General features: G+C 36.4%; 1 protein-coding gene across 2 annotated transcripts; it reads right to left on the bottom strand.

Moving 5' to 3' along the window:
- Positions 1–3,778: 3,778 nt before the first annotated feature.
- Positions 3,779–14,972, bottom strand: myhz2 (myosin, heavy polypeptide 2, fast muscle specific). 2 transcript variants are annotated; one of them, XM_005171786.6, is made up of 41 exons: positions 14,942–14,972; positions 14,807–14,843; positions 13,334–13,552; positions 13,069–13,212; positions 12,828–12,984; positions 12,705–12,732; positions 12,486–12,600; positions 12,309–12,401; positions 12,150–12,213; positions 11,975–12,073; positions 11,785–11,888; positions 11,567–11,705; positions 11,313–11,431; positions 11,030–11,179; positions 10,778–10,948; positions 10,381–10,681; positions 10,202–10,272; positions 9,981–10,068; positions 9,752–9,869; positions 9,539–9,662; positions 9,304–9,440; positions 8,969–9,224; positions 8,643–8,885; positions 8,269–8,445; positions 8,044–8,189; positions 7,873–7,963; positions 7,397–7,786; positions 7,184–7,310; positions 6,938–7,056; positions 6,660–6,856; positions 6,387–6,570; positions 6,108–6,273; positions 5,906–6,030; positions 5,495–5,803; positions 5,183–5,386; positions 4,970–5,095; positions 4,709–4,879; positions 4,389–4,493; positions 4,206–4,301; positions 3,992–4,123; positions 3,779–3,885 (listed from the first exon to the last, which is right to left on the bottom strand). In XM_005171786.6, exons 3-41 carry the CDS (start codon positions 13,538–13,540, stop codon positions 3,871–3,873), a joined length of 5,808 nt encoding a protein of 1,935 aa, XP_005171843.1. In that variant the 5' UTR covers positions 13,541–13,552; positions 14,807–14,843; positions 14,942–14,972; the 3' UTR covers positions 3,779–3,870.
- Positions 14,973–22,146: the final 7,174 nt, after the last annotated feature.

The following is a 22,146-nucleotide window of genomic DNA, read 5'->3' as shown; positions in this document are numbered from 1 at the left end:
CATACATAATTCCTCTATTTACATTTGATTTAAATGTACCATATATGTCTTGGGTTAAATTTGTAACAAGCTCAACACCATATATTGTATATTAACTTTGTAGCCTTTCTATTTATGTACCATGCAAGCAGATGATTTATATGATATGATTGCCAAATTAAAAGGAACTGGCTGTAATCATAATGCTGAGACTGTAGTACCCTTACTAAAATAAGTTTTTTCAAGTATACTATTTATTTACATACTTTAAACTTACAATAAGAAGGCACTCAGTCTGCTTTTTATGTACTTCTCTAAAATGTACTTCCCTCACAAAAATAAGTTTTAATTAAGTGTACTATTAATATACTTCTTTAAAAAAAAAGTTATAATAATAATATAAATAATTGTAAACAAATGATGGTAACTCATAACTTTCTGTTTTAGGTGTAGTTTTATGTGCTAAATTGGAGCAACTTAAAACATACTCAGTTAATGCCAAATCACAATTTTACTTCTTAGCCTTTGCCCTTATATGCCTACCCCTCTATTTGTGCATTCATGTGAGGGGTAGGGGTGTCCCAATTCTCTTTTGCCTGGAGGCTTAAAAGGTAAAGGGAAGGGTCATATACTGTAGCTTTTCAGATGAAGATGTTTTAGGACTATTTTACAAAAAATGGGTATGAGATTTTTCCCTGACTAAAAAGAAAAAATAAGTTTTTACAACAAATAATTGGATTTATTGCAGTCATAACAATGTTAATGTGTTACGGTCATGATCTTCAAAGAAGCATTTAGAAAAAAATTGGCAGCTAGTTTTAAGAGAACGAAATCACTTAATTTTGACGGATTATTATTCTACAAAGAAAACACAAATTTTTACTTGCCAATAAAATGCCTTTTAATTTAGGATTTTTACATATTTGCACTAGAAACAAGACTTTTTTTTTTGCAGTGAACGGATGCAGGTGACAAGCATTTTGGCCAATTCTTAACGTTTTCTTGACAGAAACTTTACTATCTTGTGAGGATTTGATTTGGAGGCTGATGTAATCTCTCTTTAATCACTGTGTATCGATCCCCATGACCCTATGTCAATTATCTAAAAGAGTTTTCTGATTTTATTTCTGACTTACCAGTTAAAACTGATAAAATACTAACTGTAGGAGATTACAACATCCACATATATGACACTATTCACACATTAGGACTCGCTCTTACTGATTTATTACAATCACCACTTACACCACATTACAATGCACCATTGTATGCACCCAATCACTTAAAACATACATTAGATCTAATTTTATCCTATAGACATATATCTATATAGACATAACACAAGATGTAACAAATCACTCTCTAATTATATAAAAAAATAATTCAAAGATGATTCCTTGAATTTAACCCAACACTGGGAAACACCCATACACACTCTTTCACACACATACACTATGGCCAATTTAACTCATTCAAATCACCTGCACCACATGTCTTTGGACTGTGGGGAAAACCGGAGCACCCGAAGGGAAATTTATGCGAACACGGGGAGAACATGCAAACTCCACACAAAAATGCCAACTGACCCAGCCAGGGCTTGAACCAGCGACCTTCTTGCTGTGAGGCGATCATGCGCCACCATGACGTCCATTAGTAATGATTGATTAATCATTAATCAATGATTGAATGAATTGATTTTTCAGTGATAAAATGGAAAACTTCCGACAGAATATAGAATTTGTTAAACATTCTGCACCGTCTAAAAGTTCAGATTGATTAAACATTCCACTAAATCAAAATAATCTACAGTGCTTCAAAATCATAGGACAGAAAGAGCTACATAAACTTTTAAATATGTCTAAACTAGTGTCTAATGTCTAATCCAGCTACATGTATGCTAGACCCAATTGCAATAAAATTACTGAAAGAGTCGCTACATGTAGTAGGAGAACCTCTTCTTAACATTATCAACACTTCTTTATCATTAGGCCATGTTTCAAACCCCTTCATGCTGTTATTAAGCCTTTTATTAAGAAACCACAACTTGATTGCAGCAACCTAGCTAATTGTAGGATTATTTCAAATCTTCCATTTATGTCTAAAATAGTAGAAAAGGTTGTTTTTGCCTAATTATGCTACTTTCTACAGATAAACAATGTTTTTAAAGCATTTCTGTCAGGTTTCAGGCCTCATCACAGTATGGAAACCACTTTAGTGAAAAGATTGAACTATTTACTTTTAGCTGCTGACAGCGACTTATCACGTTACTAGTTTTATTTGACCTCAGTGCTACATTTGACACTACCGATAATGATATCCTCATAAATCGCTTAAATTTTACAGGTGTCCAGGTACAGGCTTTTTCATGGTTTGAGTCGTACTTAATTGACGGTTACCAATTTGTAAATATAAATGGACAGCTTTCACAAATCAGGCCTGTGAAGTATGGGGTGCCTCAAGCATCAGTTTTAGTCCTTTGCTGTTTACAATATACATGCTACCCCTGGGAGACATTATTAGAAGACATGGGATCAGCTTTCACTGCTATGCAGATGATACGCAATTATGTTTTTCATCAAAACCTGATAACACGTGTGAACTCTAAGCTAACTGAATGTATAAAAGATGTAAAAAACTGGATGACCAACTATTTCCTTTTTTTAAATGTAGACAAAGTTAACATTAGCTCTACTGTAAAAGAACTGGGTGTTATATTTGACAGCAACTTAAATTTGAAAAACCATATCTCCCATGTCACAAAAAATCACCTTCTTTAATCTAAGAAATATCAAAGCTAAAAAGCATGCTATCTATCTCAAATGCAGAAAAGCTAGTTCATGCTTTTATGACTTCTAAGCTTGATTACTGTAATGCTCTGTTCGCTGGGTGCCCAGCGTCCTCTATTAATAAATTTCAGTTAGTGCAAAATGCAGCTGCCAGAGTTCATACCAGGTCAAAAAAATATGACCATGTCAACCCTAAATTTATTCTTACACTGGCTGCCTGTTAATTTTCGTTTTCATTATAAAATATTGCTTCTCACCTATAAAGCTTTAAATAATATAGTTCCTGCTTATCTAACCAACCCTCTGTCTTGCTACAATCAAACCTGCTCTTTAAGATCTCAAACTCGGGGCTTCTGGTAGTACCCAGAATAGCAAAATCTACTAAAGGAGGTCGAGCATTCAGATTTTCTGGCTGCTGAACTATGGAATAGCCTTACTGAGAATATCAGAGGCTCAGACACACTTTCTCAGTTCAAAACATGATTAACAAGATCTCTTTAATAAAACATAGGTGCGATGCATCACATAATTGTATGAGACATGAACATACTCCATGCAGGTGAGTGGGCTTGACAAGCCACCTGTAGGACACACTCCTCCTGTCTTAATGCACCAGGTGTTTTGTTAGAAATACTTCTATGCTTTATATGTTTGTTTCTATGTTTGTTTATGTAACTCATATTTTTATTTATAGTACTTCATTTTTGCATTAACATTCAATATCTCTTGTTCAAATACATACATGTAATTCATTTCTGTAATTACATTTATAAATACACTATTGAACCAACTTTTGGACCCCAATCCATTCATAAATGTGTGCAACTATTCATTTTGAGTGAAATCTTCCTTCAATAAAGCACTAGTGTAAAATAAAGCAATGTTATTTTTTTTCTAACCCTAACCCTCTTCATTCGATCACTCTACCTTTGCTGGAGCTGTTGCTGTCATACATACATAATAATATACATTTTAGCGTGAAGTTATTTTAAAGATCACCCATAACAAATGTATTTTCCAGTAAGCACATATTTATTTAAAAATATATCTACAGAACAGTCATATTATATGACTTCAGTAGAGCCTTCCTTCAGGTTTAAGGGCTTTACTCTTCTTTGGCCTAGAAAAAAAGAAGCACATAAATATGGCATGTTAATAATCCCCATATATTCATAACATAAGCTAAATACTAATTTTAAAGTACAGTCTTGTAATATGCAACTGACCTTTCCAGCGTCACGGCTCTTGGCTCTGAGCTTGTTGACCTGGGACTCAGCAATATCAGCACGCTCCTCAGCCTCCTCCAGCTCATGCTGCACCTTCCTCAACTTGGACAGGTGAGAGTTGGCTTGTTCCTCCTGCAAAGTCACATACAACTGTATCAGTAAAAGAACATCTTGAAAGTTCACAGGTGTCTAAGTTCTCAAAAGAGGAACTCACAGCTTCTTCAGACTGTCTCTTGTAAGCCTTGACCTTCAGCTGAAGCTTATCAACCAGATCCTGCAGTCTGTTGACATTCTTCTTGTCCTCCTCAGTCTGCATACAGGGAACATAGATTAATTTGATCTATTTTACCAACCTTCATTTTATATTTGATTAAAACTTTTACTCAGATGTCTTTACCTGGTAGGTGAGCTCCTTGACTCTTCTCTCATATTTGCGGACGCCTTTAACAGCATCAGCTCCACGCCTCTGCTCTGCTTCAACTTCACTCTCAAGCTCACGAACCTAAATAGATAATAAAATAATTAAATACATATATAATAAATATTATATATAAATAATAAATATAATAAAGACACATTATTGAACTTACTTTACTCAACATATGTTTTGATTTTTTTTTTTACTTTCCAGTGTGTTACGACTCACTATTTACATAATAATGATTAACATTAAAATATATGTAATATATGTATTACCATGAAAAAATATATGCTTACTCTGGACTCCAGTTTCTGGAGTTGTTTTTTTCCTCCCTTCATGGCCAGATTCTCAGCCTCATCCAGACGGTGCTGCAGGTCCTTGACTGTGACCTCCAGATTCTTCTTCATCCTCTCAAGGTGAGCACTGGTGTCCTGCTCCTTCTTCAGCTCCTCTGCCATCATTGCAGCCTTTTGTAAGCATATACAGAAACTTAATAGATTCATATTTTATAAGTGTACCATTCCTCGGTGGTATATTTGTCATCTTCTGTTGCTCACATCAGTGATGGCCTTCTTGGCCTTCTCCTCTGCATTTCTGGCTTCCTGTACAGTGTCTTCAACTTCACTCTGGATCTGAACAAGGTCAGTCTCAAGCTTCTTCTTGGTGTTCAGAAGACTTGTGTTCTACAACATGGAAGCAACAATATGAATGTTTATAAGGATGCTCTACTCAATTTCCATGCTTTCAATGTAGAAATTATATGCTTTTACTTGAGAGTGCAGCAGCCCAACACGCTCACTGGCATCCACCAGCTCTTGTTCAGCCACTTTGCGTCCTCTCTCTGTCTGCTCCAGAGCAGCTCTCAGCTCCTCAATCTCAGACTGCATCAGAGTGTTTCTGCGCTCCACCATGGCCACCTGCTCCTTCATGTCTTCCTGTCCTCTCACGGCATCATCAAGGTGCAGCTGGGCATCCTGAACATAACAACATCTTTACAAAAGGCTTTCTGTGTGCTTTGTGTAAGCACATAGCTTAAAATTGACAAACATATTAATACACCTAAAGCTAAGGAGAAGTCATACTTTGAGTTGTGCCTGAACATTTCTGAGCTGTTTCTGGGCCTCAGCTGCCTGGCGATTGGCATGGCTCAGCTGAATCTCCATCTCATTAAGGTCTCCCTCCATCTTCTTCTTGATTCTGAGAGCATCATTCCTGCTTCTGACTTCAGAGTCCAGAGTGCTCTGCATGGCTTCAGTAACTCTCTGACTGTTCCTCTTGATCTGCTCCATCTCCTCATCCTTCTCTGCCAGCTTCCTGTCAATCTCACCCTTGACCTGGTTTAGCTCAAGCTGGACACGAAGAATCTTGGACTCCTCATGCTCCAGGGTGCCCTATGATAAAAGTTTCATTTTCAGAATGAAATCACAGATTAACAACATAGTATAAAAGAAAGTATAAAATAAATAACCCCATGTAAATCTCCATATACTCACTTCAGCCTCTTCCAGGGCAGTTTGAATCTCTGCCTTCTCAGTCTCCACTGTCTTCTTGGCCTTTTCCAGCTCATGGATGCTCTTACCAGTCTCACCTAATTGCTCTGTCAGATCTGAAATCTCCTCTGTAGAAAGAAAAATCATCCTTTCATAAAGAACATTCATTCATCACATATTTTTATTCTTAATGTTTGATTCTTACGCTGCAGATTCTTGTTCTCTCTCTTGAGGGTCTCCAGCTGATCCAGAGTCTCCTCATAGGAGTTCTTCATCTTGAACAGCTCAGTGCTGAGTGAACGAGCTTCTTTCTGGGCACCTTCCAGCTCTGCCTGACCTTCCTCATATTTCTGCTTCCATTCTGCCAGGACCTTTAGTGGGAAATATATTACGATCAGGTTTTTCAACTTGTAGTCTCTAGAAGAAAGCTCATACTACTTTCTTAAAGAGAAAAATCAAATCACAGTTTAATTCCATATTTTACCTTGTCAAAGTTCCTCTGCTTTTTGTCAAGGTTGGCAGCCAAAGCATTGGCTCTCTCCACATCAATCATGAGGTCCTCCACTTCACCCTGGAGTCTCTGTTTGGTCTTCTCCAGAGATGCACATTTGGAGTTCACTGCCTCAATTTGTTCCTCTGCCTCTTGCAGACGCTGAGCAAGCTTCTTCCTGTTAAATATTTCATAGTCATTAGTAAAAAAATGTATGCAATGACACAAAAAAACTCACAGTATGAGTTGCAATTGTAAAGTTCTTACTTAGACTCTTCAAGTTCTTCTGTGCGCTGGATGGCATCAGTTTCATATTTGGTTCTCCACTGAGCAACCTCACTGTTGGCCTTTGACATTCCCCGCTGCAGCTCAGCCTTTGCCTCCTGCTCTTCCTCAAACTGCTCACGGAGCAGGTCGCAGTCATGACGGGCTGATTGTACAGCGTGGGCCAGTGCGTTCTTAGCCTAGGAAACATGTCACATACTATTAAATTGGCTGTATAGTAAATGTAAGATATACATAAATAACCTTTTATTTTGTATTACCTTAACCTCCTCTTCAATCTGCCTCTTAAGCTCCTCAATTTGCTGAGTGAAAGCCTGTTTTCCTCGTGTGAGCTGAGAAACCAGAGCTTCCTTCTCCTCAAGCTGACGGCCAAACTCACCTTTTAAGATTTATATTGTTGTGTCAGACTAGTACTATAACTAATATCAAAGTAACTAATCTCTCAGCTAATATCAAACGTATTTTTTGGATTTAATATTTAAAGAGTTGACTTTTGAATTAGTTACCATTCTCAGTTTGAAGTCTTGCTCTTTGAGCACTGAGATCATTTATCTGGCGAAGGTTCTCATCATTCTTGGACTTAATTTCACTAAGTTGGTCCTCAACTGTGCGGCACATCTTCTCAAGATTGGCCTGTAAAAAACAAAGTCATTAAATTGTTAGTACTCCTAACCAAATTAGATAAATTTACTTGAATTAAAAAAAAACTATCCTCGAACCTTTGCTTTGGCAACAGCCTCCATGTTGCTGGAGAGATCATCGATCTCCATTTTGTATTCACTCTTCTCTTTCTCAAGCTTCTGCTTGACACGCTGGAGGTTGTCGATTTGCTCTCCCAGCTCAGCCACACTGTCAGCCTGCTTCTTGCGCAGGGCAGCAGCAGTAGCTTCATGCTGAAGGGTGGACTCTTCAAGATCACGACGCAGCTTCTGGAATTCAGCTTCACGCTTCTTATTCATCTCGATTTGAGCAGCAGTGGCTCCTCCAGCCTCCTCAAGCCTCTCACTGATCTCCTCAAGTTCCCTGGAGAGATCGGCTCTCTGCTTCTCAACCTTGGCACGAGCAGCACGCTCAGCCTCAATCTCTTCCTCCAGTTCCTCAATGCGAGCCTATGGATTCAGATAATTAATTAAGCTATGTTAGTTTTTGTTACATCTCTGCCTTTAACATTGTTTAATAAGTTTAAATGAAAAACCTGCAGCTCTTTAATCTTCTTCTGGAGCTGAGCACCCAAAGATTGTTCATCTTCAATCTTGCTGAGCAGCTGAGCAGTTTCGAAGTCTTTCCTGTGGGTGATCAAGTATCAATGGTTTGTGCACAGCAAATCCATGAATTGTTTTGTTTAAATATTTCTTGTTTTATTTACTTTTTAATTTTCTCTTCAGACTGCTGCTTGTCATTCTCCAGGTCCATAATAGACTCTTGGGCCAATTTCAAATCTCCTTCAAGCTTTCTCTTGGCTCTCTCCAGGTCCATACGAAGCTTCTTTTCTTGTTCAAGGGAACCCTCAAGCTGTGGGACAATGATATTTAAAATATGTTCGAAGTAAAAAAGGTAAATAATTTACTTCCATGTTTAATGAAGAGCTCACATCATCAACTTGCTGCTCAAGCTTTGTCTTGGATTTGGTCAGGGTGTTGACTTTGTCCTCCTCAGCCTGAAGATCATCCAGAGTCTGCTGATGTGCCTCTTGGAGGGCTTTCTTCTCCTTTGTAAGCTTGGCAATGCTCTCATCTTGAGATGCCATTTCCTCTGTCAAGTTCTTGACCTGTGTGATTTGATTTCAAATACACTTAGTATTTTATATGGAATATATATATATATATATATATATATATATATATATATATATATATATATATATATATATATATATATATATATATATATTCATTGTATTGAATACTTTTATCAACAGTTAAATAATAATTCTAAAAAGGAAGTAAAAAAGCCTTAGCTTCCAACCTTATTCTCAGTGGCATGTTTTTCCTTTTCCACTTTAGCCAAGGTGAGCTCCAGGTCATCAATGTCCTTCTTCAGCTCAGAGCACTCGTCCTCCAGTTTCCTCTTCTTGGCTGTCAGTTCAGCATTGATTTCTTCCTCATCCTCCAGTCTCTCAGTTGTCTCTTTGAGTTTAGCCTCAAGCTGGATTTTGCTCTTGATCAGACCCTCACACCTCTCTTCAGCATCTGAGAGATTCTCTGATTCCTGTTAGGAAAACACATTGTTATATCATTGCAAACTAATTTTAATGGAGATGAGATTGAGTTTATTAAATTAAGAATACTCACAGAAGCCACTGCCAGCTGCAGATCATTTTTCTCTTGCAGCAGTGCCACCATCTTCTCTTCCAGCTCTTTCTTTTTGGCTTCAGCCTTGGCCAAAGCCTCTTTACATTTGACAAAGTCCTCTTTCATGGTTGCCAGCTCTTTCTCAGTCTCAGCACTCTTCAGCAGAGGCTTAATCTTGTAGTAAACCTTCATCCATGGCCAGTGTTTGACATTCATAAATGAGCGGATGTTGTACTGGATGGTGTAAATGGACTCCCTGTGAATAGTTCATCATTAAATGCCATAATCATTACTTTTTACCATTCACACAATTATAACTCATGCTTTTCCCTCACCTCCTCTCCATCATCTTCACAAACTCTCTCCTCATCAGGTAAGCACGGCAGAGAGCCTGGGTCATTGTGACTAGAGTTGCCAGTTTCTCATCACGCATCTCCTCAAGGGTACCCAGAAGACCAGCTTTGAAGAACACCTGAATTCATGTAAATAGAGAAAAGGAAAATAAATTGATGTCTAATCTAAACTACACTGATCACTGAATCTCTTAAAACTGTGGATTAAAATATGAACCTTTGTGTGTCCAAATCTGTACTCATCATGATTAACGTCGATGGATCCCAAGAGTTTCTCACTGGCCTTCTTGTTGTCAATGAACTGTCCCTCTGGGATAACACTGGCATTCAACACCTTGTATCTGTGGAAAATGTTTTAAATACTTTATTAATTTTAACTAAGTTACTCTTACAGTAAATAAATTACATGTTTATATGATGTCCCATTTACCTCTGCTTGAAGTCACCATAGAGGATTCTGCTGGGGAAACCCTTTCTGCAGATTCTGATACCCTCCAGTACACCGTTACACCTCAGCTGGTGGATAACCAGGAAGTTCTCCATAAGACCTATAAGGAAAAGTATACATCATGAGCTTAGTAAATATTGATAGTATTGTAAACAAAAATATTTAACATTGTGTTTATGTCAGCACATATGTAAGTCATTTATTTCTTTACCTGGAGTCTTGGACTCGTTAGGAATCAGACAACGCACAAAGTGAGGGTGAGTGCTCCTCAAGTTGGTCATGAGCTTGCCCAAGTTTTCCTGTTTAATCATATAAAAAGTATTTTATTCATATTCATTCAATTTTTTATGTATTGTTTCTCTGACCTAGAGTCAACTAGGTAAACCCATGTAGCTGTTTTCAGTTTTAAAATGGTCTCAAACAAAAACATACCCTGAACTGGGAAGACACAGTCTGCATGGAACCACCCTTCTTTTTGCCTCCCTTCTTTCCGCCACCAGTCTCTATTTATATAACAATACAATGGTACACATAATGTAATAACTAGAAAGAAAAAAATCCAAGTTTGGTTAATATGATTCAAATGAACATATTAACACTTATGTCTTTACCCTCAACAACAGGTGGGTAGAGAGTAGCCAGCAGTTTGACAGAAGACTTCTGGTAAAGCTGCACAACAGACTCGTTCAGTGGATCCTTGTTCTTGTCCAGCCAGCCAGAAATGTTGTAGTCCACAGTTCCAGCATAGTGGACCAGGGAGAAGTGAGCCTCAGCCTTGCCTTTGGCAGGCTTTGGTTTCTGGAAAGCATTGCACTTGCCAAGATGCTGATCATACAGCTTGTTCTTGAAGGAAGTGTCTGTAGCCTTGGGGAACATGCACTCCTCTTCAAGGATGGAGAAGATACCTAAGGGCTGTTTGTAAAAGAAGGTTAGTAAGTTTGTTAGTAAAAATTGTATGATTTTGAGAATAGACAATGGAAATGAATATATCCATAAACCAGTAAAAACCTTCTCAATGAGCTCAATGCAAGCGGCCAAGTCCATGCCGAAGTCAATGAACTCCCAAACAATGCCCTCCTTCTTGTACTCCTCTTGTTCCAGCACAAACATGTGGTGGTTGAAAAACTGTTGCAGTTTCTCATTAGTGAAGTTGATGCACAGCTGCTCCATGCTGTTGAACTAGAGAAGAAACAGGATTATTTACTGACTACTGAATATGTCTCAGTTTGAAGTATAAAGAAATGAAAGAATCCTTCCTACATCAAAGATCTCAAAGCCAGCAATATCCAGCACACCAATGAAGAAATTTCTTTGTTGTTTTGTGTCCAACATCTGGTTGATACGAATGACCATCCACAAGAACATCCTCTCATAGATAGATTTGGACAAGGCGCTAACAGAGTTGTACACCTGTAAGTAGAACACAGTTCATTTTTTTAAAAATATGCTCTTTAATAAAATTAAACAACTAGCAATAACTACTCTGATTCACTTATGAGTTTCTAATAAAACTGATGGACCAGCTAAAAATGTTACTGCATACCTGTGGCACAGTCTGTCCTTTGGTCACAAACTCATTTCCGACCTTCACTCGGGGGTAGCACAAAGCCTTCAGCATATCAGCAGAGTTCAAACCCAGAAGGTAAGCGATTTTGTCAGCCTCTGTGATTTTAAAATTACCATACAATCATTTATTTTCCTGACTTTTAAATTCAACCATTGATTATTGTAAACAGAAACAATGATCGGTCAAAAGCATCATATGTGATGACACACATTAGTGCAACTGGGTCTCACCCTCTGTGCCATCAGGCTCTGCCTGCTCCTCACGCTGCTTCTGCTTGAACTTCATGTTACCATGATGAAGCACAGCTCCAGTGAACTTGTAGATACCCATTTTCTCTTCACCAGTGAAGCCCAGAATGTCAATAGCAGTCTGGAGATTACAGAGAAGAATGAGACCTACGATCTGTCATATCTATATAGAATAAATCAATAATCAAACATTGACTCACATCAGTAGCAACCAGCTCCTCTTTATCATCAATGCTTGCCACTGTGATCTGACCCTGACTGCACATGGGGAAGTCATAGGGGTTGGTGGTGATGAGCGTCATTTCTGTAAAATAAGAGCAGAACATTTATTATGCAGTTTACAATATTACATTTACAATAACAAGCACTGAATGAAATATGTGCATCTACCAATCAGCTCAGGCTTGTGGTTGGTCATCATCTGGTAGAAGATGTGGTAGCCTCTCTCATCTGGAAGCTGGAATGTCACTCTAGATTTCTCCAGCAGATCTGTTGAGAGAATCAACTTGAGTCACAATCATCTGAAGAGTGACAGACAAAGACAGATCAAATCATGTCCACCTACATGTCTCAATGTCAGCACTAGCCAGTTTTCCAGATGTGCCGAAATGAATTCTGATGAATTTACCCTGTTTTAAACATAATAACAAAACAATAATAACAACAATTAGAGTCAAAATAAAATCAATTTATAGACAAACCAACTGACTAAGATTTGACTTACAAAACGAGAGGAGTTGTCATTTCTCACAGTCTTGGCATTACCATAAGCCTCAAGCAGAGGGTTGGCAGCAATGATCTGATCCTCAAGAGAGCCCTGTGTAGTTTAAAGTTTCATTAATTTTCCATTAAATTTCTAAACATTTTTTTAGCAATATTTTCTAGAGTTTTAAACTCATACCTGCATTTTGCCAGCAGCTTGCTCTTTCTTCTTGTCACCGCCCTGAACTGCAACGGTGGCAAAGTACTGGATGACACGTTTGGTGTTCACAGTCTTTCCAGCACCAGATTCTCCACTGGTTTATGAGAGACAAGAAGACATAAAATGATAAGACATGTAGAAGTTGCACAAGTTGAAACTAAACCTGTTCTCAGCATCTCAATTAGATTAGATACATACGTAATCAGGACAGACTGGTTCTCTCTGTCTGTAAATGCAAAGGTAATAATGTTTTAGCAATTGTTTTGTTAAAATGATGAATGTGAACTTCAGAATTTTGTAATTCAGATGTTGTAATCTCACCAGTCAACATGAACTGATAGGCGTTGTCAGAGACAGAGAAGATGTGGGGTGGAGCCTCCATACGCTTCTTGCCTCTGTAGGCAGCAACCACTTCTGCGTCATACACTGGGAGCCACTTGTAGGGGTTTACAGTGGCGCAGAACAGCCCAGAGTAGGTCTGAAATGAGGAGAGAAGTGAACAGATGGCAAACACACAGACTAAATGTCTTGCAGTGCTGTTTTAGGTTGTTTCAGAACTTACGTAGATCATCCATGCTGCATAACGCTCTTTGAGGTTATACAGCACAGAGGGTTCATTGAGATGGGTCATCATGGCCATGTCCTCAATCTTGTCAAACTTGGGAGGATTCATTGGGTGGACATCATCCTCCTTAACAACTTTCTCCTATAAATTTAAATAAAAAGAAAGTGTTTACATGAATGCAAAATAAATAACTAAAACAAAATTTTAAAAAAGCATTCTAGCGTGTAAATAACAACTGCTTGAATTGCAAGAGTAAAATTACCGTCTGAGTGTCAAGTGTAACAACAGTGACTTTGCCACCATCTTTGCTCTTGATTGTTCCCTTGACGTACAGCTCTTTGTCATCAACCACATAACAAGCGGTTTTGGCATCAAATGGTTTGCTCTGAGCTTCAATTCTCTCCTTCTCAGGCTTACGGAGGAAAATGGCAGCCTTGCCATAAATGGCCATCTCCGCGTCAGTACTCATGGTGGCGGCTTACTAAAGAAAGTAGTATGAATATTTAATTTTAAAATTAATATTATTTTCATTTATAATGCAAACAATTTTACATAAAATGTATAAAAACATAGAATATAGAATAAATATAAGTGAGGAGCATTTAAGCAGCCAAGCAACATTTATTAATCTTGCTTTTTCACAACTTTGCTCATCACTATTCACTGTCATTAGTAGAGTATTATTTTAAACAATGTTGTTTTATTTTTAAATCTTATTTTGTGTTTAAAAAATGAAGAATTATGCACAGAATGTTAGTTGTGATGTTTGATAATAGTTTTTTTTTTTTATATATATATTTTTGACATGTTTTGTTGAAACTGGGCAGATGTCCTAAGGTGATGCATACTATAACCATGGACAAAGTGTGATCGGAATATGCATAGATCCTGTTAAGATACAACCGTCTGTCTATTTTGGAGAGCTTGTGTATAATATTTGAGAAGAGTCTTATCATCTTCAATAAAAATTGTGTAACTTTTTTGTTAGTATGATCTGACAATTATCTATTTTGATTTCTATTAAAACTGCCCATGGGGAGTTTAATAAATAAGTTTTTGCTAAAAATGAAATTAAGATGAAAATAGAAAAATTTGTAATGACAGAAAGTTACATTTGTGTAAAGTTATTTGTGGAGTTTAGTTATTGGATTTTTATTAACACAAAACAGTTTGAGCTAAAGTCCTAAACTTTAGCTTATGTTGAGTTATGTTTATACTGTGCTCTCTTTGTTCCAGTTTTCATAATCAGTTGTATGGGCTGTCATCACCTTACAAGTGGAACAAAAACATGACTATAATATGAGACATTAAAAAGCTATTATGTTAAGTGCACCTTCAGTGCTTTGTACTAAACAACACAATGCACCTAATCCCTAGAATTATCCTACTACTACAATATTTTTAGGTGCATATAGAGTATCTGTAAATAGATACAGATACAGATCCCAAAATAGATTAGATTTTTGTAAATTGTTCTTAATTGTTGTAATGATTAGATCACTTTATTAACAATGTATTCATTGTTATTAAGGTTAGTTACACCTTAACTCATTTTGATTGTGATGTAATAACATTCACCTTTTGTAAAGGTGATAGTTATTGTGAAAAGAGCTTTAAAAATCTAATTTAATTCAAATTGAATTTTCTTAATTAAAACATCTTTGTTTAAGTTATTTAAATGCAGCATGCTTTAGATATCTTCTCACAAATAAACAAGCTCTACCCAAAATCTTACCTTGCGTTCCTTGAGACCAGATGAATAATTCACTACCCTTCAATAAAAAAACAGCATACAATGTATTAATCCTCAATCAAAGAATTTAAAACTCAATTAACTTTAGGTACAGTCACAGCCAGCATGAGCTCTTACCACTGGCAGGAACGTCTGAGGTCTCCTCTGCAGCCCTTCTGCTCTCTCCACTGGGCTTTTATTGAAGTTGACCATGCACAGTAAGCAAAATCTATACATGGGCAAGCCCAAACCTTCTGATTTATGATCGGCTTTCTTGACCCATTTTATGAGCAAGTTGAGGACAGACTCACAGATAGCCTATAACTGGTGGTATCTGTCATAAGTCAAACCTATACTTGTTAAAATATCCCCAATTATTAGGTTCACAGCCTCTATCTCGGGTGTTATTTTGATTGAGCATCACTGCAGCTAATTAACTTGTTCATTTACAAATATTTATTTTACTCTATTAATATATTGCCATTTGACGTGCACTTAAGCCATTAAATCCTTTTTAGGATGAGGTATTCCATAGAATATTTAATGGGCACATTCTGAACTCATGAGAGTTGCATAGCATATTCTTGGCTGTTATGTAGGCACGCCCTGTTTTTTTTTAATCTTGCTGTTATGGTAAAATGATTTGTTGATAGTTCCAGTATAATTTTCTTTCCTATTAAACAATAATTATAAAATTAACTCACATAGAAAAATACATACTTTTTTATCAATTAGAACACATTTCACATTTTTACTCATAAACATTTCCATGTGACAGCATAAGTGCTTAATCAGCAAAATAAAGAACTTGTTTGACAAGATATAGTTAAAGCAATATATTGAAGAATAGAGAAATGTATTGCAAACAATGTCGGAACACTTTTTTGATACTAATAATCTATGACGTGTAATATAGATAGTAATATATGTGTATGCTTATATGCATTGAAAAAAATGATTCAAGGATGATTCCTTGGATTTACAAAACAAAATTAAGGTAAGTGTTTGTAAATTATTTATTTGGGCTGAATTTAAATGAAAAATTAAGTTGAATATTACTAAATTTAATTTGTTTAAATTCAACCTATATATTTTGCAGACATTGTTGTCAGTGTACAGTAGTAAGCTTGATTCATAAAGATATTAATACACATATAAAAACAACAAAAAGCACGTTCTCATTCTGCAAAAATCCCTTTATTACTATTTGTGAAAATGTAGCAATCGTCTATAAGGGCAGCTAGACATTTCTTGGTCTTTAGGAGTCATAGCAGTCACACAGATTCTAAAATAGGCTTAAGATACAGTATAAAATCATACACAATATTTTTCTTGGGTGGTCAAAGCTAGCAAACACTGCTAATTACTTAGTAAAATAGACCATGCTATATATATTATGCATCACCCTACACCATATAGCGATTCATGTGGTTCAAGTTTACCTTTATACTGTATGTACTGTATGATGGGTATGTGGCTATAGTAAAAATTGCAAGGCTTGCCAACTGGCACATCTCATCCTGCATTTCTCTGTTTCATCACTATGCTTTGACTCAAAACAGAGTTTCAAAGAAAGCATGTATGTTCTCTTACATTTAAAAAGAACTCAAATAAAATGACCACAACAGATGATGATCACAACCCAAGAACTTGTCTTCTACAACTAGAATTGTTCTGGAAGATGATCTTCCAGTTATTTGAGCTTATATCAATAGTGTGCTCATTATATAGACTGGATGTTCCTTCTCATAAGTCTTCACACCATCTGTTACCTTCCCCTGATCTTGATGGCAAGCTTATCTCATTCAAATACTCAGAAACCTCCCAACGGCCTGACCTTTAAGTAAGCCAAGTTGTAATTTAAGCCTCCTCAGTGTGTTTTTTCCTTTCTTAATTCATGTCTGATGTTCTATTAGAGCTTTTTAAATGTCTGAACGAGTTACCATACTGGCCAGTGAAACACACACGACTGCGTTAAGCCCCGTTATGGCCTTTAACCTCTCACAAATTCAAGAGAGATTATGTCTGCTGTTAAATTTGTTATCAGCTGTTTGCCCTGTATGCATGCCATATATGCTCTAATTGAATCTAAATTTAAATGTGTTTAACAGTATATATATATATATATATATATATATATGGAAAGTATTTATAAGGAAGGAAAGTTGTCAAGACATCTTATTAAAGCAGTCACCTAGCTACTGGGTAGAGGTTGTTGCTAGCGACGATGGAGTTTGTGTTGACATATTGTCTTTGATAGATCTCTTGTGAAAGGGATTTGCCGTTCTAGGGTTTCTGTGCCATGTGCAATACACTTTCGTGGGGGAGCCAGTAAGGGTGTTTAATTGATGGTATGGTGGCTTAGTGGTTAGCACTGACTCACAGTAAGAAGGTCACTTGTTCGAGTCCCGGCTGGGAAAGGTGGCATTTCTGTGTGGGGTTAGGAAAATGAATAAATGAATGATCCATTTGAAATAAAAAAGAATATTGCTGAAGTAAAACACAAATAAAATAAAAATTAATTAGCATGTTTGCACATTGATAGTATGGATAAGTATGTTGCTAGCATTTTTACAACATGAGTATTCTATTCTAGCTGTCATTTTTATTATTTTAAATACATTGCTAGCATGAATTAGCATGCTACTACCATGTTTAGCCATAAAGAAAGAATAAGAAAATAGACAACAATCTCCATTTCCTTCCACTGCAGAAAAAAATGAAGGCAAAACGTCTTAGTGATGGCAGCTAGCTTATTTGTATTAGTCAGTAATGTAATTTTGGAGCCCAGGGTTTGTTCTTTCGTACCTCTCTTGAACAAAGATTATTTGGCATATCATGTATCTTTTTATATTGACAACAGATCTCTGGCTATTTTTATTGTTCAAATATCTGGATGAGTTGATCTGAGATTGATGCGTGTGCTCGTGCTTGTTGTGAAAGACAGATCTATCAATCCTTGAAATCCTGAACAACAATGCAACAATTGGCTGATGGAAAGACAGCAAAAAGTGTTGCATGCATAACTGTTCCAAACAATTTATTTGTGTTGAATTTAATGAAACAAATTAAGTTTAACAATGTTCAACTTAATTTGTTTTTTTTTTTCAATTCAGCCCAAATAAATTGTTTATAACCACTTAACGTAAATTGAGTAAATCCAAGGAATCATCTTTGAATCATTTTTTGCAGCGTAATAATGTCATCTGGTCAATATTCAATTATCATCCATGTTAGCAAAATTATGTAAAAACTGGTAGTAAATGAAATGGTTTGTTAAATTTGGTCATTTAAATACATATTAATTTGTTTTGACTACAGGCTTCACACTTTCATGATTTAAGAGTATGGTATTACATTATTTACATTAATGTTGCTTTATTATTACTTAATTTAGATTTGAGGTATTACTTTATTTTAACTTTAGAGTGGATTTGCTTCAGGATAGTTTATTCAGGTTTTTTAACCCCTGCAAGGCATAGCTGGCTACTTTAAAGAGTTTTGCCTTTAAAATGCACAATATATCTCTCAACAATGTGTGCTTGACTAGCGAACTATAGAATTATTTATTATCCTCCACAGTCCAAAGTCATGCAGTATAGGTGAACGGAAAAAACTAAATTGGCCATAGTTTATGAGTGTGATGTCAACATCTGCTGTGTAAAACATATGCTGGATAAGTTTTTGGTTCATTCCACTGTGGCGACCCCTGATTAAACAAGGGACTAAGTTGAAAAGAAAACGAATGTATGAATGAATGAATGAATGAATGAACGAATGAATGAAATAGAATTGCAATAGAAATAGTACTAAAGGCGGTATCTTTTCAAAGTACTTGTTTGGATTAAGAATGTCCATATTTGTATCTTATTAGTATATATTAGTATGTAAAGTGCATTAGTATGTATCAGTCACTAAAAGTACAGAAAAACTTCTCTTTTAACTCCTTGGGGTACCACATATTGGTAATGTTCTTGTCCTTGACTAAAACAATGTACACGTCTGATGGCCTTATACCTATTTGTAAGTCTATAATGGTGAGTTTTATTATGTGTAGGTCTAGGGAATTCTGTTTGTTTGTTTACTATTCACATGATTAATTAAACAGCACACATGTGTATATACGTTTTCATTTAAACTTTATATTATTTTTTTTTCTGTTGTCTTCTTGCTGCATTGTCAATAAATATTCATTTAATATTATTGTTATTGAGTCATATAATTTCCTGAACTGTTTGGATATCTAATTACATTATGAGACACTGAATGTTTAAATGAACTCCAGTCGCACATGTATGTTTTGACCCCGATGAAGGCAAAGCATTATCAGTACCTGCATCACATCTGCCCCAAGGACCAAGACGATGTTCTGTTGATTTGTATTACAACTTATCAGATTGTCCTATCTCCCATTCAAAAAGTAGGTAGCACATTTTGATAATGCAATACGCTACCCATCAGATTTTGCTACCAGTGTAAATTTTAATGTGAACTCGTGTGACATGAAGCTGCAATATGACCCTAATTTACCCAAACCCTAACCACAACCTCAGAACAATTCAAATACAATGTTGATAGTATATCTGAGGGGTAGGAAAAAATGTCAGGACACCTGTTCTGACTGATAGTGTTTGTGTCTAGACTTGGGTGACATAAAACTATGTTATTTTAACAAGGAGTTGACCAGATTTGGAGTTCGTTCTTCATACCTTCCTTAAATGATCTAAGATGATTTGAAATCTTGATCAACATTACAATGATCGGCTGATGGCAGAACAGTGCAATGACCTCATCTGATTAATATTCAGTTATCCATGTCAGCAAAATGACATACAATTTGTATTAAATGGTTTGATAAATATGATACATAATAACTTTGCACATTTGTTGTGGGCTGCAGGTGTACACTTTCATGTGTCTAAAAAGTATTCAGCAATTTACTTTTTCAAAGTGTTTGCAACTTTGGTGAAGCATTAAATTACTAGCATATCAGTCAAAATGTGTGTTTGACCCCTATAAATCATTTTAAAATGTATTTAAATCTGTGTAATTTTGTACAGTAGCATAATGGACATAGAAGTGTATGTTAACTTGTATCCTGTCACATTTGCCGCAAGTAAAAACAGTGCTCATAAACTGAATCTGTGTCTGTCTATGTCACTTGGTTTTCTGACGTAAGGCATGAGAAGCAGACACACACATGGGAACAATGGGCAGAACCAGCTTCCCACTTGTGTGTTTGTACCTGCAGGCCAGCTGGAGGTTGAGGAAGAAGTGAAAAGCGCTCATTTTCGGTTTATTTGGACCCAAGAAATGGAGGAAAAGCTAGTGGAGGTTTGACGGGAGCACCCATGTCTGTTTGATGTTTCATACAGAAAGCTAAAAAGGAAGTTGAGGAGAAATTGCTAATTCCCTTCAAACCCAGGTGAGCAAATATGTAAATTTTCTACCCCATTTAAAGCTTCTTTGTCGTTGTGTAGTTATTACCAAAATAAATACTACTGTACGTGTTTTTGGCCGTGAGACAGTTTGGACAAAGTAAGCGATTCTTCCTATTGTAAAGTCATGCAATGTGAAAGCCGCTGTCGCTGATTCATCTTACAGTGTAAACAAAGCAGCGACAAAAACGCTTACACAGATAGTCATGCAATGTGAAAACATCTGTGACACGACTACTTACAAAATGATGCAGTCTGAACTCGGCATTAGAGCCCCCAGCAGGGTGCAAGGCCATTGAGATTTTGCTTATTGGCAAAAAGTTAACCCTGCATGAGCAGCCCTCAACCTAAGCTCTCACTAGGACCACATAGAGCCTGCAATATATCTACAACAATAAATATTATAAAGTATAAATACTTTCTGTTCAGTCATCAGGATATATTTATTTTCATATAGCATTCTAGCCTCTTTGGCTTTAATTATGGGGAGGACCAGTTCTCTGTTATCTGTTTATAACATTCAGCCTCAACAGCAAGTAAAAAAAAAAGTTCAAAATAGGTCAGATTTTAGTTGTGTGAGAGGTTTGTGAGTGTTAAAAGAATGACACAAAAATAACTGTGGTTATAAAATGTATATTCACAAACATTCATTAGGCTTTAAAACAACACAATTAGTTTAACATTTACTAGGCTTTAAATCAACACACTGGAACAAGAAACTCAGTCTGTTCGAAGCACACAGTTCAAAATCATCATGCCCTAAAAAATTGCGACAATCAAGGTGTGTTGTAAAACTCCCAAAGAATTAGTGCACCAGCGTATATATTGTACAAACCAAAACACTGATAATACATAAACTCACAAGAAAGGTTATACTGGAAAGGTTAGTCTAGGCTAGGTGAGGGCCGCCTATGCAGTGCCAGTGTGAAAGACAGAAAGGCAACAAAAACCCTACCCAATGGGGAAAACATTTCTAAAACAAATATTGACTGCACTAGCAAGGTAAGGCAGAGCAGGAATCATCACAGGAAATGAAGACGATGTACAGGCACACAGGAAAGCACACAAGAGGAAGCTATAAGCAATCAAAATCAATAAACAAACAGGTGAACAGACTTAACTAATAATGGGTGACAAGGTCGGTGGGATTAAAATATAGACATGAGAGCACATGGCACAAAGACACCTTCCATGTGCTCACATATGGATGATTGATCCCAGCGCCAAACAAAAACCGAGATCGACTTGACCAAAGCATAGTGTTCAAACAGCATGCCGTGGACAAATGACAATCTCCACGAGCTCATGCACCCCCTACAAAGACAGGAGACAAGTCAACATGCAGACCTCACGTCCAGTACAAAGACAAGAGAAACTTTCATGACAAGACAAAAGCAGTGCCTGCCATCAAAACAAAAATAAACTTGTCAAGACTGAAGTGGCAGAGTCCTGACTGTGCTTAATGTGCAGTCAACCATCACCATTAACCCTAATGCTAAACACAAGCATGTGTAGACATAAGCCTGTGTTTTTAAACAGTAACTAAATCCCATTTGATGCCAAACAACAAGATGTTAACATAAGACAGAGTAGACATTCGAAAAACTGTCAGCTGTTGAAAATTCCATTTAGGTTCAAAGAGCAACACAAAGGGTTGAGCACCACTGCTTTAGACTATCGAAATGAAATATAGCTTAAATATAAACATTTTGACCTTAAAATTTGTTAATTAATTAAAAACTGTTTTTATTCTAGCTGAAATAAAATAAATAAGATATAAATATAAGAAGAAAAAAATATTATAATTTGCCAAATTTTTATAAAAGAAAAAAAATTAAAAGGGGGGCTTATAATTCTGACTTCAACTGTATAGATAACAGATAAATTACTATTATGATTTTTATT

This window comes from Danio rerio, chromosome 5 (genome assembly GCF_049306965.1).
Source record: "Danio rerio strain Tuebingen ecotype United States chromosome 5, GRCz12tu, whole genome shotgun sequence".
Lineage (NCBI taxonomy): Eukaryota > Metazoa > Chordata > Actinopteri > Cypriniformes > Danionidae > Danio > Danio rerio.
Note: the sequence above shows the minus strand (reverse complement) of the source record. Positions and strands in the feature narration are given on the sequence as shown.